The sequence below is a fragment of the Onychomys torridus genome, chromosome 10 (genome assembly GCF_903995425.1).
Source record: "Onychomys torridus chromosome 10, mOncTor1.1, whole genome shotgun sequence".
In the NCBI taxonomy this organism is placed as follows: domain Eukaryota; kingdom Metazoa; phylum Chordata; class Mammalia; order Rodentia; family Cricetidae; genus Onychomys; species Onychomys torridus.
In genome coordinates, this window is record NC_050452.1 from 36379147 (window position 1) to 36398828 (window position 19682).

A 19682-nucleotide genomic window follows, 5' to 3' on the forward strand; every position below is an offset into this window, starting at 1 on the left:
TCTCTGACCCCAGATAAATTTATTAGGGTGCACAATATTGTGGGGAACACAATACCACACTGTGTACATTATATAAAGCAAATCTGACTAATTAGTGTATCCACTGTTTCAAATACTTATCATTTCTTCGTGGCATAACATTTAAAATCCAGATAGAACAAACTTTAAAAAAAGATATTCCCCATTGATAAATCATTTGAGACAAGAGTATATATAGATTTATTTATTTTTCTTTCTCTGGTTACTTGGATAGTCCCCTCTATTTTCTTAGATCCCAGAACCAGACAGACTCTGAGGAAACATCTAATCCTTGTTTTAGCAGTGCCCGGGTGTCTTCTATGATGTCCCAGCCAGTTGGTCACCATCATCCACTGGACCCTGGCCAGAGGCAGGGAAGCCAATCTCCCAAGGATGCATTCCATTTTTAGCCAGCCCTACTTGTTAGAAAGCCTTGGACTTTCTAAGAAAGTGCATGGCCTGTGGGCTTTTCCTGCTGTCGAAGTGCAGGACTAGGTTTCATAGAGCATCTCGTGAGCTCTAAGTTTCCTTTGGGAACCCCTTTGAGGTCTGTCCTAGGACAGGCTGTGTACTCCCTAAAATCAGAATTGCCAAAATCTCACAGTGGATTAAATGACCCTAGATCCCAAGTAGCAAATTAGCCTGGAGGGCACCTTTGTCCCCACCTCAGCCCCTTGTTCCTCCAATTGTGGAAAACCTCTGTGCCAGGCTTCAAGTTCCGAAACAATGGCTGATTTTCCGCCAGGTCTCTCTTGGCAAAGTGTTTCCTGGGATTGCAGTGCAGAAGTCAAATGAAGGATTTGTGGAGACCAATGCTCTCCTCTGCTGTGGAGGAGCTATTTCATGGGGTAAGCAGGGCTCCCTTGTCCACATAACCTTGACAAAGGCACTTCTGAATTTGAGATTTCAGGATTTTTCCACTCGAGCCTAACCATTCCCTTGGTTGTTCCTTTGTTTGCTTCCGAAGATTGATTAGGCCGGTTGGAGCTTAATCTTGCTGCTGTTTATTTGAATTCTTCCTCTTTTTATGTCGAGCTGAGTTTTTGCCTTGCACATCCGTGGCTTTTCAGAGCTTCTCAGTGGCATTACGACATATTTATATTTGCTACTGGAGCCAAACTAATGTGCAAAGAACTGTTGTATTGATGGTACCAAGTCTACAGCTTTTACTGCCTAGTTTGCAGAGGTCCATATTACCCCGGCAGAGCTTCTGAGAGCTCCACAGATAGGGGCTGAGGCAGGAGGGAGGCCAAGCCTTCAGACGGGATCAGGAGCTGCTTTCCCCTGTCCAACCTTGGGTACCAGCCAGGGCAATGTCATCGTGGCAGAGACCTAATGAGCTGTCACCTTTCCCACTAACCCCGGAATCAGGGGAGCTAGAAGCACATTTAAAGATGACCTCACTTGTTCATGATGTATGTGTATGGCCAATAGGCTGATTTCTTCTACTTATTGAATTATAGTTATTTAAAACTGAACAAATAGGGTCTCTTTATCCTCTTTTTAAAGGTGAGGTTCTTTTTTTTGGGGGAGGGTAAGGTGGGGAGGACACCAGGCTCAGACTTAAGGGAAGAAAGGAGAAGCGGCTGTCGGCTGTTCATGCTGAGACTGTTGGAATTTCTTAGAGATGTGTTTCCTTGGAGACAAGCTGTATTTTCCCTTAGACCAGTTCCTTGTGGGGGAAGAATATGCTTTCCTGGCAGCTTGCTTGAAGAAGAGAACCCTTCCTCCCCTCAAGAAAATCCTCCAACCACACCCGACCGAAAAGCTGAACAGCCCCTCCTCGTCAAAAATCTAAACACCTCCACAGTGTATTATTATTATTTTTTAAACCATGCCTCACTTGGACTGGGACTTCCTGGGGCTGGGACAGAGAAAGTCCAGATGGGAAGGTGTGTCAGGCTTTGATACCCCTCTCCCCCAGCCCGGCTTCCCCCAGGGCTGACTCACTGAGCAGAACGTTAGCGCACTCATTGTGGGAGATCTTTCCATTCAGGACTGAGAATGGTCAGCAACTTCCTTCAGGTTCTTGAGATTCGACCTTTCTCCCGCAGCCGTCAGACAAGATTTGCATCCAGTCCCACAGAATATTGTCTTTCCCCGCCTCTCTGTACCCCCATCCTGCAAAATTTTGGTGTGATTCCACTTGGCCATAACCCTTTTATCTTCTCCCAGGGAAGGGCTGTTTCAGTTAAGAGAGTGCTTTACCAATTTAAATGTATAATATTTGTGGGCTACTGTAAAAAGGGAACTATGTATCAAAAGGAAAATGATCCATATCTCTGCCTCTGAGAGGCCACTGATTTAGCTATCTTTCTATTTCTTCTGTCGAGTAATTCACGTAGTATGTATTTATTGGGTACCTGTTGCACACTGGAAGTGATGTCAGGTACTAAGAAGAGTACTTACAAAAGATGGTCCCTGTTCTTCTGTCTATGAATATGCATGCTTAAACTACGAATCTGCCTTTAACTATAAGCGGTACCATCATCACCACCACCATCATCATCATTATCATCACTACCTTTACCATCACCATCACTACCACCACCACCACCACCACCACCACCACCACCACCACCACAACAACAACTGTTGCCACCATCACCACTAGTATCAGGCTGGCCAATCTCCGAGTCTGTGGTGTAGTCTACAGAGCAAGTTCCAGGAGAGCCAGGGCTACACAGAAGCCCTGTCTCAAACAAACAAATAAAACAAAACAAAACAACAAAAAAGAATTCTCTTCCTTTTGCCTCTGCTCTTGAAGGGTTTATTTGTGGCATGTAAAGATTCTGCATTGATAAGGTTTCTTTGGGCACGTTAAAGATGGTGTTTCACTGTCTTCTGACCTCCCTGGGTGAAACCTCAATTCCTGCTCGAATCATTCTCCTGTATGTAATGTCTCTTTTTTTCCTTCTGTATACTTATAACTTGCTCTTTGTCTTTGGATCCCAACAATTGGTCTTTGATATTTCTTGACAGGCATTCTTTGTTTCTGGTCTCACTTGGTGATTGTTGAGTTTCTTGAATTTATTTATATGTATACATTTCATCAAACCAAGGCACTGTTCAGTCATTATTTCTCAAATAGTTTTTCTGCATAGTTCTCTCTCTGCCCTCTTCTAGGGCTCTGGCTCTCTGTATAGTCATGTTTCAAAGGCCCCTGAACATTTGTTAATCCTTCTCCTTTATCTATGACTGCGGAATTGCCATTGCTAGGTCAAGTTCATGTAACCCCTTCCCCTCAATCTCCAGTTTGCTGGAGATTCATCCCATTTATTTTTCATTTCTGTTAATTTCTGTGATTTCTATTTTATTGTTTTTGTCTTTTCTCTGGTCTGCCTCACCCCCTCCTTTTTTTTTTTTTTAATTTTAGACAGGATCTTTTTTATTATGTAGTTCTAGCTGTCCTGGAACTCTCTCTGTAAACCAGGCTGACTTCAAACCCACAGAGATCTGTCTGCCTCTGCCTCCTGAGTCCTGGGGTTAAAAGTGTATACCACCACCCTACTCATTTTTAATTTATTACAAGCATCTTTCTCCCTTCTTTCTTTCTTTTCTTTCTTTCTTTCTTTCTTTCTTTCTTCCTTTCTTTCTTTCTTTCTTTCTTTCCTTTCCTTTCCTTTCCTTTCCTTTCCTTTCCTTTCCTTTCCTTTCCTTTCCTTTCCTTCCCTTCCCTTTCCTTCCCTCCCTCCCTCCCTCCCTCCCTCCCTCCCTCCCTCCCTCCCTCTCTTTCTTTCTTTCTTCTTTTTGAGACAGGGTTTCTCTGTGTAGCCCTGGCTGACCTGAAACTCATTTTTATTTTTGTTTTCAAGATAAGGTCTCACAATGTAATCTTGGTTGTCCTGGAAAGATGTGTAGACCAGGCTGTCCTTGAATTCACAGAGAGCATCCTGCCTCTGCCTCCCAAGTGCTGAGTTAAAGGTGTGCGCCACCATGCCCTGCCACAAGTGTGTTTTCTTTTATTTCGCTGAAGATGGTTATGGCAGTGTCTTTGTTGGTTTGTTTTCTTTTTCTCCTTTCTTTCCATGGTATTGGGGATTGAGTTTAGAGGGGTTTCTCTTTAAAATCCTGGGCTGCTAATCCTAACATTGGGTCATCCCAGGGTTGGTCTCGGTCGGTTTTTCCTTGTCTTAGAATGTCTTCCATTTTCCTATCTCTTTGTGTGCTGTAAGCTTGGGTCTTGTTAAGGACCCTGAGACGTTAAGTTGCAGGGATTCTGGATTCTGTTATTATTCTTCAATGAATATTAGTTTTTCTTAGTTTTTGTAGGTGTTTATCTTGGACTGAAACCAGAAATTCTGCCTGTTGGGTGGCAGTTGAATATTGGGTCTGCTGAGTGCAGTGCGGGTGCTTTGAGCACGTGGAGCTAGGTAGTCAGTCAGGTGTGGGCAAACCTGAAGAATGATCTCAGACTTGCTCCTTTCTGGTGAACATAATTTCTCAGATTCGAGTCTCCTCACCCCCAGACCAGAAAGACTGCATTTTTGCCCAACAGACACCCAGGCAAAGATAGTGACCCATGATCCCTTTCTATCTCTCATTCTGTACAGCTCTTCCTTCAGGAAGGTATTGTCTATATTCATTCTCTAACATCTTTTGAGGCCTCCTTCTCATGGATGGTTACCTGAGTATATAATTACCTACAGGGATTAATAGCTTTTTGGAAGCATGTTAATCTTAGTTACCATCAAAGCCAACCTTCTGAGCTTTAGTAAGGAAAATAGAAAATATATAATGTTTTGTGGTACTATCAGTCCTCTATTGTTTGCTATCAGCTACCCTCATAGCTCTGAGGCTTGCTTGAGTGCAACCATCAAGTGTTACTGTAACTCATGTACTATGTGTTGGCTTAGGGTCAACTGATTTAGGTTGGACTTGGCTGAAGCCGGCTTATTCCTTCTGTGTCAAAAGTCGGCTGGGGGCTTTGCTTTAGATGAGTGTCAGAGTTGAGACCCAATTCCTGGGGTCTTCCACTTTCTTCCTGATTGCAGGGTCAGCCTGGGCTTAGCATTCTTCTTCTTCTTCTTCTTCTTCTTCTTCTTCTTCTTCTTCTTCTTCTTCTTCTTCTTCTTCTTCTTCTTTTCTTCTTCAAGAAAGAGTTTCTCTGTGTATCCCTGGCTGTCCTGGAATTCACCAAGAAGACTAGGCTGTCCTTGAACTCACAAAAATCCGCCTGCCTCTGCCTCCGAATACTGGGATTAAAGGCATGTGCCACCAATGCCCAGCTCCTGGGTTTAGCATTCTTATGGTGATGGCAGAAGTACAAGAAAGCAGTTTCATGGTGCTGGAGAGATGATTCAGCAGTTAAAAGCACTGGCTGCTTTTTTTTCAGAGGACCCAGGTTCGATTCCCAGAACCCACATGATGGGTTACAACTGTCTATAACTCTAGTTCCTGGGACCCAACCCCTTCTGCTAGTCTGTGCAGGCACCAGAAACACGTGGAATGCACAGAAAAACATGTAGGCAAAACACTCATACACATAAAATAAAATGAATTTTTAAAAAAGGGAAGGGGAAACAGCTGGGTGTTCTGGTGCATGGCTGCCTGTCTACAATCATCTAGAATCCCAGCACTCAGAGGGCTGAGGCTTGAGGATCAAGAATTCAGTTCAAGGCCAGGCTTGACTGCATAGTGAATCACTGTCTCAAAATCTCTCTCTCTTACACACACACACACACACACACACACACACACACACACACACACACACACACGGATGGCTTCTACCACAGCAGGGATAAATGCTCTACACAGTTAAAAGCAGGTGACGGGAGCCAGAAAGGCTGTCCATACCTTTTAAACAGACTTAGAGTTAGTGAACAGAATTGTGTAGCCTACTTTTTTCATTTAATGTAACTACCATGTAGCAAACCATTTCTAGCTCTGTGAACATTTTAGACCATTAAACATTTTACCTCTCCTCCATTTACTGAATGCTTTGACTGCCCTGGAACTCTCTATGTAGACTAGCCTGGCCTCAAACTCTGCCTGTCTTTGCCTCCTAAATGGTGGGATTAAAAGCATTCACCACTACATCCAGCTTTTTGTTGTTGCTAGAGATTAGGATTCTATGTAACCCTTGCCAGTCTGGAACTTGCTATGTAGATTCAAACTCACAGAGATCCACCTGCCTCTGTCTGCCAAGTCCTGGGATAAGAATGTTCCACCAACCAGCCCTAAACAGTTACTTGTTAAAGCTCTTGCATATATTATATACCTTACAATATAGTCTTAGAAGGTGTCCTTCCTAGCCCACCGAAGAAACTGAGGTATAGAGAGACTAAGTAATGGCCTCAATTCATCCACTTTAAAAGCAGTAGGAACAGCCCCATTTTTATGTTTACCTATAATAGTATCAGAGAGCATGCCTGCGACTTTGAGTACTTCTCTAGGTCATTTCTTTTTCTAGAATCTGTGGTTACAGAGTAGTTGCTTTTTTACATGAACGTGATCTTCATTTTATCATAGTTGACTGAACATTTCAAGTTTGTGGCTGGGTCAGCTGATTCCTCCCACGCCACCAGCAAAATTATAAAACCTCAGGGTTGTTGAGTGAGTGGAGTCTACGCAGTCACTTGGTGAGCTTTGACAAACATATGACGTCCTGAGGAGCAACCAGGACCAGTGAGCTGGTTTGCCTGAGAGGGGCCCTTGTCACGATGGGCTGTGTGACCAGCTCAGGGATGACAGCACAGGATTCTATACATGGTGACCACTTTTGAAGGACAGCTTGATGGGAATTAGCATGACAATCCAGTCCCCTGGTCTCACAGGCCTTGACAGGGCACTGGAGGAAGGGAGTGATGTCAACGGACTGGACTTGGTGAAGGGCCACCATCTGGATGGAGGCTTCTTATTGCTTGTCCTTCTTCTGTGCCCATCTTCTGTCAGCATGGGCTCTGTAGATGCTTGTCAGAACAAAATGAGGAACATTGCTGGAGAGGAAGAGAAACCTGGTTGAGTTTCAGTTACTAGGTTTTGAATCAGAATTATGAAAGGGATGAAGTTGAATTGGGAATCTGGGATTGGTTGGGATGTTCTGAAGTCACTGGTTTGCTGAGCAGTCGGAACCACATGTGACCTTTACTGCTGGCACATGTCAGGTCACCCGTAAATGCTCAAAGCTCTAGCTGCCATGTCTGCTATGTACCTAACCCCCCCTTTTTTTTTTTTGCTTTAGGTGAGTAGCAAAGATGAAGATTTTCTTGACCTCTCTGTTGATGTGGAGCAGAACACTTCCATCACCCACTGTTTGAGGTAACCGCTTACATTCTGGCTGGTGTTTGAGCTTTTGACCTGGTCAGTGAACATATATGGGAAATCCAATCTCACATTTCTTCAAGATGTAATCTTGCTTTTAAACCAATATATTCTTATTACTTGGTATTTCTTCTTCAAGAGTTTAAAATTAAACACACAGAGTCTGAAGAAGGGTCTTAAGGAGCAGAGAGAGGATCAGGTGGAAGTAATTAGTCACTATAGTTAAAACTAAAACTAATCTTTAACACAGATCTATGTTTTGGCTCTCTGTGTGTGTGCATGCATCTATGTTGCATGTGTGCATCTGTCTGTCAGATAATTAGTTAACACATATTCACATAATTAGTTAATAAATAATACAAATGCCAATCATAACTCGTTCTCTAAGGTAACCACTTAGGTTAATTTTGTGTGTTTTGAGAACTAGGATGGAATTCTGCATTGTTTTAATGTTCTGTAGAGATCTCTCCTTAGTGTTGAGAGGCAGTAATGAGCCAGAGTTAAACACTATGCGCCTAGGATTGCTGTAGATAGAATGTATTCACTTGTGCATTGAAAATGTGTTCAGAGAGGCTGGAGAGATGGCTAAGTAGTTCTGTGGTCACACTGTTCTCCCAGAGGACCTGAATTCAGTTCTCAGCCCCCATGTCAGGCAATGCCCAACTGCATGCAATTCCAGCTTTTGGGGGATCCAGTGCTTGTGGCCTCCCTAGCTATATCCATTTCTCATTTGAAATCCTCTCCTGGCCAGGAGGTTAGCCAGGTGTCTGAGCACCCATTAAATCTCTCAGAGCTCTCTCCATGTGAAAGTTGATCTTTAGGAGTCCTGTTTCTCCCTGTTTTGAGAAACTCAATTTATGTTCTGAGTTTACACACACTGTTGTTACTGCTTGTTAAATAAATCTTTTTAAAGGAAAGAAACTGTTCTTAGAATTGTTACAAAGACCCCCACTTGGGAGCAAATAGCTTTTGTATTGCCCAGGGGCCTGAGCACTGCCCACTACCCATTTCTCTCCTCTTTACTCTCAGTGAGGAGCAAGCAAGGAGAATTTGCAATCTGTTCTGTAGGTTGGCCTTTCTCCAGCTTGGTTCTGTGAAGAGGCCAGGTTTTCAACATTCCTGTAAAAACAGACCATCTTTGCAGTCCCCAGAGTTTGATGACTATAGTGAGTGGATGCCCAATGTATCTGCCTGGAAAAAGAAAGTTGTCCCAACATTGATCCTTTGGGGTGGGGGGAGGACATTGCCCATTCCCTTGGTGGTAGAAATTTGGATTTGAAGAGGTACTGCTGCTTTGTGCACCTTGTGGGAGAGTTCCTGGACCGTTTGAAGGTAGGTAGCAGTAGTAGATGTAGCACTGGAACAGGTTTCTGTTTCCAGGGAGGTATGTGAGTGTCGGTCCAGTTTCCCCAGTAAAGGAAATGTCGAGGCTGTTGGAAATGGCAAAGCTGGGATGGGGGAGCATGCAGTATCTCTTAAGTCAGTTACCTTTCTCATTACTGTGATAAAATGTTTGGCAAATGGGAACTGAAGGGGAGGAGAGTTGATTTTGGCTCACAGTTTGAGGGTATAGTCAATCACAGTGGGGAGGGCAGGGTGGCAGGATCACAGGGCAGCTGGTCATACCACGTCCACAGTTAGGAAACAGGTGAATGCTCACATTCAGCTCACCTTCCCCCTCACCCTGCTTCTTCCTGTTTTTATTCAGTCCTAGACCCTGGTGCATGCAATGATGCTGTCTACATCAGTGAGGGCCATTTGTTCCCAATTCTCCTCTCTGGAAACACCCCCACAGCTACCCCTAGAAACATGTTTCCTAAGTCCCCCTAATGCCATTCAAGTTGGCAAGGGAGATGAACTATTTATTATAGGTTTCAAACTGGCCTTTTCAATCCATCAAACTCCTAACTGAATGGACATTTCAGACCAGCATTCCTGATAAGTACTCCAGCACTTCATAACACCCCTAAATTAGATCTTGGCTGGCTCACCTATATCCTTCACCATCGAGGGCTCTGTGACAGTGCCCCAGCTTCCCTGCTTCTGTCAGAAGTACAGGAGACCCAGGGGTAGATAACACCAGCAGATCCATTAGGTGTGGGTTTTTTTGTTTTTTTTTTTGTTTTGTTTTTGTCAGATAAATCTTTGGATTAAGATGATTGTAGTGCTGCACACCTTTAATTCCAGCCCTTGGGAAGTAGAGGCAGGCCAGCTTTCATAAATTCAAGGCCGGCTTGGTATACATAGTGAGTTCCATAATAACCAGGACTCAAATAGGGAAATGAATAAATGATAAATAATAATTAGTGTCTTTGAGTTGGGAGAAGGAAGGACAAAGGCATGGGCCTCCAGGACTCAGCTCTTTGACATCCCTGCATTACTGTTTTATGCTGTGCTGTTCCCGTCTTTCATTTATTTTAATGGCTGTTCAGGACTCAAGCTGAAAACTTGGGATCTGAAGTAAGTGCTCAGCCTTCTCCTTCCAGAAGGGCTTTGGGTGACAGATTCCAGAGTTGCCTTACTGAACTTTTGTCCCAGAGACGTGGTATAAATAACAGTAAAATCCAGAGAGCTGACGGAGAGAAGCCACAAATCCACACTGTCATCTGAGCCAAGGCTCAGACTTCAGACCTCAGCATCTAGGCAGGGTGAGAAGCCTCTGACTGGGGACTCTAAGAAAGAGGGTGAGCCCCCCCCCCATCTCCATCCCCACCCCCACCGCCCCCTTGAAAAGCTCGGCGATGCCCTCAGGCAAAGGCTTAGCCTGTGTTCCATTTGTCCTAACTGTTCTTCCAAAGCCTTTCTGGTTTTTTTTTTTTTTTTTTTTTGCTCTTCCCCTTGAGTGCCCTTGCCTCTCCCCGCGGCTCTTCACAGAACCCAGACTTCGCCTCTAAGAGCTCAGGTTTAAAAGGACCTTCTCCGCTCTTCCTCTCACCTGAAATCCTCTCTTGGCCAGGAGGTCGACCAGGTGTCCGAGCGCCCTTTGAATCTCTCTGCACTCTCTCCCTGTGAAAGCTGATCTGTGGGAATCCTGTTTCTACCTGCTTTGAGAAACTAATTTATGTCCTGAGTTTACAACACTGTTACTCTTCCTGCTTGTTATGTTATGTGCCCTTTTACGTTGCTGACCTTTGTTTTAGGTTTTGTCATTAGGGACATATGGAATTTCCTGGGATTGGACACTCATGGATTACTTTTTTAATTGATTTTTTTTTTTTTTTAGTTAGGTTCCAAAGTAATGTGTTTCATTGTGGCATTTTCAGACATAATTTGTTCTTATTTACTCATCTCCACGACCCTTGTCGCCTCCCCTGCTTTCTCTTCTTTGTTCCCCTCTCCTTCACATGGCCCTTCTGCTTTCATGTCATAGCTGTCTCATCTCTTCTGTCACCTCCCTCCTGCCTCCCTTCCATTAGCGCTCCTCTCTCTCTCTCTCTCTCTCTCTCTCACTCACACACACACACACACACACACACACACACACACACACACCGATTCCATATCTGAATCTGGCTTATTTCAGTTAACATAGTGATGTCCAGTTCCATTCATTTTCCTGTACATCATGGTTTCATTCTTATTTATGTCAGAATAAAAGTCCATTGTATATATGTACCACATTTTTTTTTTAATCTGTTCACCTGTTGATAGACATCTAGGATGGTTCTACCTCTTGTGAATTGTAGCAGTCAGCATGGATGTCCTAGTGTCTCTGTGGTGTTATGCTGGTTCTGTGTACTGTGAATAAGGTATCAGTTATCATAGATGTGTTATCTCTGAGGTATGCTGACTTAGAAGGCCTCCAAGTAGGAATCCAGTAGTAGTAAGCTAAGCCATTTATTTTATTTGTTTGTTTGCTTTTGAGGATCCTCTTTACTGAATTCCATAGTGTATGTCCTTCTTGTGTCCCTCTGTCTGTCTCTCCATTCTCCTCCTCCTTTCTTGTTTCTTTAACATTCAAGTCCGTGGTTCTCATACTTTGGTGCATGTAGCAGAATCATCTGAGATATTAGCAAAACTAGAGGCATAGAGCACGATAAGAACCTTCGTGACGCTGGGCTTCTGGTGATTCTGGTACACCAAACACCAAGCTCAGTTCCAACTTATGGGGACCACCAGCACCATTGACACTGCTTGGGATGTCACTAGAAATGTAGTCTTTAGAATCAGAATCTGTATTTTGACCAGATTCCCCAAGTGTTTCATTTGCATGCTAACATCTGGGTATACTGGAACAGCTGGTCTCCACTCTGGCAGCTCAGTGGGATTTCTGGTCTGGTGGAACCAAGTTGTGCCTGGGTTTTACCTGGAGGGATCTGATGGACTTGACTGATGTGGGAGTGTAAGATGGAACTGAGTGTTGATAGAAATTGCTTTTAAAATATGGAGCCCTTGGGGTTGGAGAGATGGCTCAGAGGCTAAGAGCACTGACTGCTCTTCCAGAGCTCCTGAGTTCAATTCCCAGCAACCACATGGCAGCTCACAACCATCTGTTTGAGATCTGGTGCCCTTTTCTGGCCTGCATGAATGCATACATACATACTAAATAAATAAATCTTTAAAATATGGAGCCCTTGGGCCTGGAGAGATGGCTCAGTGGTTAAGAGCACTAGCTGCCCTTGCAGAGGACCTGAGTTCAGTTCACAGCACCTATGTTGGGCAGCTCATAGCCACCTTTTATTCCATTTCTAGGGGATCTGAAGCCTCTGGCCTCAGTTGGCACACCTGTACTCCCCTGCACATACCCACCCACCACCATAAGCAAAATATAGACCACTAAAAACAAAAACAAATCTTCAAAAAGTGGAAATGCAAAGTACTTAAAAGACAAAGCTGAGGTTCTGTAAAGGAGCCAGAAGGAGGAATAAGGCACTCAATGGGCAATGACTTCCTGTTTCTTTTCTTTTTGTTGGCTTTTGTTTTTGAGATTTCTCTCTGACCCTGGAACTTACTAATTCAGCTCTGCTGGCTTGTAGGGAGCTTCCTTATAACCTCTCTCCCAAGCACTGCTGTTACAGATGGGTTCTGTCTCACCACTTGGCTCTTACATAGGTGCTGGGGACCAAACCCAGGTCCCCAAGCTTGTGAAACAGGCAGTTTAACCTCTGAGCCATCTTCTAAGCCCAAAGGTCACATTTTCTAATGCTTAGCTGGTGGGAAAAGGGGAGCAGCATTCAAGATCCCTGAACAAAGCTTCCCAGCACTGGGGAACGTGGGTTACAGGTGTGTGTTGACCCCTCATCCCTGGAGAGACGGACACAGCCTGGCCTGTCATAACCCACAACCGCTTGCAGGAGCAGCCACACAGTTTACCCCAATGCGCTTACCCTGGGACATCATGAAGCTTATCAGAGGCATTGCCTAAGAAGTTTCTCCTCCCCAGCCCTGAGAGGGGGGAGTGTGCATGAGCTCCCATCCTAACCAAGAAGCTATCTCCAATTGACATCCACGTGCAGAGGAAAAATGGCTTTTCTCCAATCGAGTCTCACTGGATATACAAACTTCTTAAGGGTGGACAACAGAAAACAACAAACAAGTCAATGGCATTTATGTAGATTTTTTTGGCTTATGTTTCTTTATTTGGGCAGGGTTTGTGTTGTTTTTCAATCTTACTGGTCTTTTGTGTGTATGTTCTGGTTTCTGAGTTTTTTGAGTGTGTCTGTATGTTGTATGTGTGTATTTCTGTACTTTTTTTTCCTCCTCCTCCTCTTCCTCCCTTTAAATTCTGGTTTGTTCGTTTATTTGCCTGTTTGTTTTACACAGAGAAAAAGGTGTGGTGGGGTTGATTAGGTTTAGGAGGAGATGGGGGGGACATTAGAATTAGAATTGTAACATGAATTCTCAATTAAAAAAAATAATTTTCTCTTCTAAACCAGTTGGTTCTATTTTATTGACTAGATTAAGATTTTAATTGAGGGCAGCAAGATGGCTCAGTGGGGAAAGGTGCTTGCTGCCAAGCCTCTAGATCTGAGTTCAAGCTCCAGGTCCCAGGTGATAGAAGGAGAAAGCCAGTTCCCACAAGTTGTCCTCTGACCTCGTGCATGCCCACGTACATATATACACACATAACGAAAAATAAATGCAATAAAAACTTTATTTAAAAAATCATTTTAATTGAAATTATAAAGTTTGTTCATTAGTTGGGCAAGCTAGCTCTCTGCAACATGGGAATGCTTTCCCACCCAAGAACAGTTTTCCTCCACTTACTCAGGCTGGGTATGTCTCCATGAAGCTTTCAAGTTTCTTTATAAAGGCATGCATTTCTTATTAGATTTGTTCCCATGGTGAATCTTAAAATAATGTTTGATTGCTATTACGACCCTTTTAAAGCAACACAGAGCACTCTGTCCTTCCCCAGCCTTCTCCGTGCATCAGAAATTTTATCCTGAGTTCTAGAGAGATCTCTCTGTTGCCTCCTGCCTATTTTAACTTGGCCTTCGGAAACTTCCCCAACCTTTCTTGCTCGCTTTATTATTATTTTGATCTTGATGTGAGAGAGAGAGAGAGACTCTCTTTATGCATTCCAGGCTGGCCTTGACCTCCTGAGCCTCCTTGCCTAAGCACCCGAGCACTGCACTGACAGGCGGACAGCACCATGTTCTAACCACCAGTGTGAACTCACAGAGCTGCTCAGCTTCCATTACTGCTGGGCCGGCCCCTCAGGGCCTACCTTCCCTGTCCATTTTTCCAGGTTCACTGTCAAGACAGCAGTCATGATTCTTAGTGTGGCATTGTGCTTCTGACCAGCTGAGACTAGGGAGGACGGTGGCAATTTTGAACTGGGCCTTTAAATGAATACAAGTTGAGTCCTCATCATCTAAATGCATGGGACTAGCTGTGTTTGGGATGTTGAGACCAGGGTTGCTCAATCAGGGAGAGCTTCTGGCTATTTTATCCTATCTCCACCTACAAAGAATGTTTAGTCTTTAAGATGTAAATGTGTTTGGTTCCTTGCTCTTTGCTATGCTTTACTTGATTGTTCTGATCAAGGAAACGATCGCAAACAAAATTCCACAGCAGTTTCTTGGTGAGGTCTTCATTCAGTGGCGGTTGAGTCTGATTGCTCACTGAGGACAAATCTGAAGGTTTGTCATGATTGCCTGTCAAGGGTCTCCTTATCGCCTGGTCTCTTGCAAGACTTTCTCTGTAGTGCTGTTGAAAGCAGCAGCAGCTCTCAGGAACACTGCCTGCCTCTGTCTTTCCTGTGCGGAGGCCTGTTCAGGAGCCACTGGGCTGTAGGGGCCATGCTGGCTACTTAGTGATACCTGAGGCTGAGCTGCTCCCTGTAGCTGTGACTCTCCTGCACCCCCCAACCCCCCCCCCCCCCCCCCCCCCCCCCCGTGCTGTGCCTTACATCTGTGTCTCCCTGATACACTTCCTTCTGTGAGAACCTGACGTGGACTTTGATTCTTAGAAAAATACCTTGATTATTCTGGTACATGTTTATTTTCTCTTTTCTCTCTGTTTTCCCCATGGACTTCATTCTTTATCTGTCTTTTCTTTCATTCATTCATTCATTCATTCATTCATTCATTCATTCAGCAGGGTCAGGCTGGATATCTACCAGTGAGCAAAATAGACAAGGTCTTTCCCTGCTGTGTTAAGAGTGCTCACTGTGTGGATACAGAGGCTCAGAGTTCAGGATCCAGCATCATGTAATAATCCTGGCATCTTGTGCATGGAGGTAACCACAGTTCTGAGGTATTCGGAGGCAGGATAATGGTTGGATCTCAGGACTAGCTGAGAAAACATGAGCCTCAGGTTTGGGTAGAGAACCTGCCTCAAAGGAAGATAAGGAAAGTGATAGAGAAGGACAGCCAATGCCCTCTCTGGCCTCACACACGCACGTGCACACACACACACACACACACACACACACACACACACACCTTTAAAAACAAAACAAGCAAACATAAGGAACCAACCACAGTGGGATCAGAGCCTGCTGGGATTCCTTAAGTGGTCAGAGAAATCCACTGAGTTCTGAATAGCTAGCCTTCCCAGCCACAAGGCCTCTGGAAAGCACTCTCATTGCTGAGGAAGTAGCCCCTACCTGTGTCCCTTGAGTAGAGGGCTACCCAAGGCCCAGATGGCTGGCTCAGGAAGAGGCAGAGTAAAGGAGGAGGCAGGGTTTGATTAGTAGGGTCTGGTGCCCAGGGCCTGTGTTGTGGGAGTTGGACTGTTTCTCTTGAGTGCAGGAGGAAACTTTAGGAGAGGGGACCTTAGGCAGGCAAATCACCTCTAGTGGTTGTGGCTAAGCTACATTTATTTGTTCATTTGCACTTGTCTCTGTATGAGCATAGTTATTCTTCAAATCTCGAGGACCTAGCGCCTATCTGGGAATTTAGCAAATGGATAATGGCTTCCTTTGATGCGCTCTTTATAAGTGATAGATCATTAACACCATTTTCTCTTTAGTAAAACCTCATCATTCTGCTGCCCCCCCACGGGGGAGTCTGTGAAGAAGGAAGTGTCAACAGGCATTTTCAAAACTGCAGCACAGTATATTCTAGATGTTGTTTTTAGCCTTTTGAAGCCAGCCACAGAAAAAGAATGAAAGGCTGTGACATGTAGAAAGTGAAAACTCTAAGCAGCAAGTAGAACCTTCTGATGAGATTGTACCAGCACAGCCACAGCGGCCTTTGTTTTAAGAAGGCAGTGAACTAGAGTGCTTATCCTGGGGTGTGCGGGAGAGCAGGGGTGGGTGGAAGGTCATCACTGCTTGTGTGTGTCTGTGTCTGTGTGTATGTCTGTGTGTGTCTGTGTATGAGAGAACGTGTGTGTGTGTGTGAGAGAGAGAGCAAGAATGTGTGTGTGTGTCGTGTGTGTGTGTGTGTGTGTGTGTGTGTGTGTGTGTGTGAGAGAGAGAGAGAGAGAGAGAGAGAGAGAAGGAGAGAGAAGGAGAGAGAGGAGAGAGAGAGCAAGAATGTGTGTGTGTGTGTGTGTGTGTGAGAGAGAGAGAGAGAGAGAGAGAGAGAGAGAGAGAGAGAGAGAGAGAGAGCGCGCGAAAGAATGTTTGTGTGTGTGTGTGTGTGTGTGTGTCTTATATAGCCTAGGCTGGCCTTAGACTCACTAGGTGGTGGGTGACCTAGAACCCTGATCCATCTGCTCCACCTCCCTAGTGTAAAGATTATAGGAGTGCACCACACACAGTTTATACAGCTCTACGGGTGGAACCCAGGGCCTCTGGCATGTGCTAGGCAAGAACTCCACCACCTGAGCTATACCCCTAGACCCTTCTTAGGGTTCTCTTAGCTGAAAGTTAGGACAGTTATGTATAGTTCTGATCTTTGAAACATGGAACCTCCAACATGCCATTTTTAAGTTAATATAGAAAAATACTACTTTGGATTTTATGATTGCCTTTTTGGGACATCGGGGTCTAAGAGTAGGCTTTTGCTATGGATGGTATTTATCTAACTTACAGATATTGTTATTATTACTAAATACTGACTTTCCCACTCCTGAGTCTGTTAGAAACTCTAGTTTGTATCTGTCTGGGTGTCCTTCAATAAAATTTTGTTTTGTTTTTGTTTGGGGACAGGGGCCGCTTTTGAACTCACAGTGTAGCTGAGGCTGGCTTTAAACTCCCCACCCTCCTGCCTTAATCGCCGAGTACTGGGGTTAGAGGTGTGTGCCAACATGTCTGCCTTAGAGCAAGCTGTATTTCCAGACCTCTCAAGGTGAAGCCATCGTCCTGTAGACGTGTTCTAATGGCGGAACAGTCCCAGCCTTAAGAAGGCTTCTTTGTGATTACTGTTTTCTCCACTTTCACTGGGAAATTACCCTTCGGGTAATGGAGGGGTGTAAAATGTGGTGCACTAAATATGTCTGGGCTTTTTTTAAGAGGTGAAAATAATTTTCTCTACAGAGACTTCAGCAACACAGAGACGCTGTGTAGTGAACAGAAATATTATTGTGAAACATGCTGTAGCAAGCAGGAGGCTCAGAAGAGGTGCGTGAGGGCTGAGGGGGGTCGCATGGGGAGGCTGAGGGGGGTTGGGGAGGCTGAGGGGGGTCGCGTGGGGAGGCTGAGGGGGTGGCTCCTGGCAGAAGGGCTCCGTGGATCTGGGATCTCAGCTTCACAGAGCCTGGGAGTCAGGAACCTTCCTCATCAGGGAAACCTGGATAGGAGCGCTGTCCTGGAGAAGCTGCCATTTGTCTGTCTGCACGTTCTTTCAGCCCTCACCAAATACCGAGTGTCACTGTGTGCCAGATCCTATGCTGGCGAACAAGTGGGGCTCCGATGTACTCGCTATGCCCTTAGGCTTACAGATAAAAAATATAAGGTACTTTGCATCATGCATAACACACAGTATACACAGCATTGCTGCTTTCGGCTATAGACCTTGGCTCTCTTATTTACAGCCAGAGATTTAAAACTAATCTGTTGTGTAAGGCAAGGACACATCAGTTGGAGGAACCTGTGTTGAGAAAGTCAGAAAGCCAGGGATACACAAAGAAACTCTGTCTCGGAAAAAACAAAAAACCAAAACAAAACAAAACTCCATCTTTTTTTTTTTTTTTTTTCACCAGTTCCCTCCAGCTACAGCTCTTGGAAATTCTGAATTAATTAGTTGGTCCCCGTTTTCTTATCCCAGAAACCAAGAAACTTGAAAATTTAATCTTCCTGTGAACGCCTATTTGGGATAAGTTTATCTTGTTTGTTTCGGAGATTTCAAGGTAGCTCATAAATACTCAATGGTGCCTAGCTCCCTCACCCTCCACACTACCTACGCATATCTTTCCTCATGGCATCAACGCAGAAGGGCAACCCCTGTAACAGGCAGCCAGTATTCTACATTAGTGGACATTGACTCTGCCTCAGGCAGTCTGGGTACCTGTGTGGTGTGAAGGTATTTTCTGTTCAGCCGTGGAGGTTTCATGTATTGAAATGACATATGCTCCTGGGAAATGTGGAGGTTTCATATAATTATTGTTTTTCTACTAATTTGTTTTTATGAGGCAGGGTCTGGCTGTGTGGCCCAGGCTGGTCTAGCTAGAACTTGCCCGCTTCCTATCTCCACCTCCCTCCAAGCATTGGGATTATAAGGCCTGTGCTATCATGTCTGTCTCTAGGGATACTTTTATTTTATTTTTGTGAAGAGGGCTTTTTGCCTTAGTAAATACCTCAATAGATAGCCTCTTAGAATCAGTCCCTTTCAAACAATACAAACTAAACTGTGCACAGGTCCGCGGCATTTGTGTTAATTCAGCACATTCATCAGTGGGGGTGGAGGTGAGGGTTGCCAGAGGAGAACTGGGTGCTTTTCTCACTAGCCATGTTGTCTACCCAAGCTGTTCCTGTGTGACAGTTTACCCAGGAATGTTAATTAGTGGTCAGGTAGTAGGGGGAAGAACTGTTTATGTAAGGTTGGGACCAGAACAGTTCCTCCAGGGCAGTATTTCTCAAAACCTTCAATGCACTACTCTATGTGGAGGCTTCAACATGGGAAGAAGTCTTTGTTCAAACTTGACCATACCCCAACCCCTCAATTTACTAATGTAACCAGGACCTTGGAGTTTGTTAGTTTGTGAAGATGGCCCTTAGGTGACACCTGCAGAGAGTAAGGATCCTAGTAAGGGACCCATGTGGCATGAAATCACAGAGTGAGGAGTAGGCATGGACCTGGCACCCGTGTTGTCTGATGCCCAGGTATGTGCCAGAAACTTCCTTCTGCTGGTCTTTAGCATCTGAAATTCTGTCTGGATCATTTTGCCTGCTCCTTTTCCCAGCTTCCTTTTCTTAATTTCTCAGCCCTCCTGTCCACATACTAGGGAGTGGACTGTCCACATACATTCTATTCTGCTGGCAGAGAGGCATAGCGAGAGAATGTCTGCCACGATGACCACATGGTTGTGCTTTTCTCCTACTTGGGTTAGCCAAAGATGCAGGATGTACTAGTCTCTGTAGACGAGCACACCTTTCTGCTAATGAGAAGTCTGGATACTTGCTGGACCCCTCCAGCTCTTGTTTGTGTAGGCAATGGTGTGTTTGCTTCCTCTAACGGGCATTGGCTGCAAATGGTTTTCCGTGTCTCGCTTTCTTAGGATGAGGGTAAAAAAGCTGCCCATGATTCTGGCCCTGCACCTAAAGAGGTTCAAGTACATGGAGCAGCTGCACAGGTACACCAAGCTGTCTTACCGGGTGGTCTTCCCTCTAGAGCTCCGGCTCTTCAACACCTCCAGTGACGCTGTGAACCTGGACCGCATGTACGACCTGGTGGCTGTCGTTGTTCACTGTGGAAGGTAAAGGTGGGCTGGGAGGCAAGTTTCTGTGATCAACAGAGGGCTTATCTCTTCATCAGGATAAACCCAGCCACACCCTTACAGGACTGCAATAGCACTTCTGGAAGTGCCACTCAGATTCTTACTGATCACCTCCAAATATACAGAAA

The 19682-nt window shown here is 44.8% G+C and overlaps 1 protein-coding gene across 1 annotated transcript in view; it reads left to right on the forward strand.

Annotated features, from left to right (window-relative positions):
• The window catches only part of Usp46 (ubiquitin specific peptidase 46), a 74986-nt gene that overhangs the window by 46326 nt on the left and 8978 nt on the right, over positions 1–19682 (forward strand). The window contains exons 5-7 of the mRNA XM_036201009.1: positions 7205–7281; positions 17156–17239; positions 19336–19533. Coding sequence (XP_036056902.1) covers positions 7205–7281; positions 17156–17239; positions 19336–19533 — 359 coding nt within the window. The remainder of the gene's footprint in view (positions 1–7204; positions 7282–17155; positions 17240–19335; positions 19534–19682) is intronic.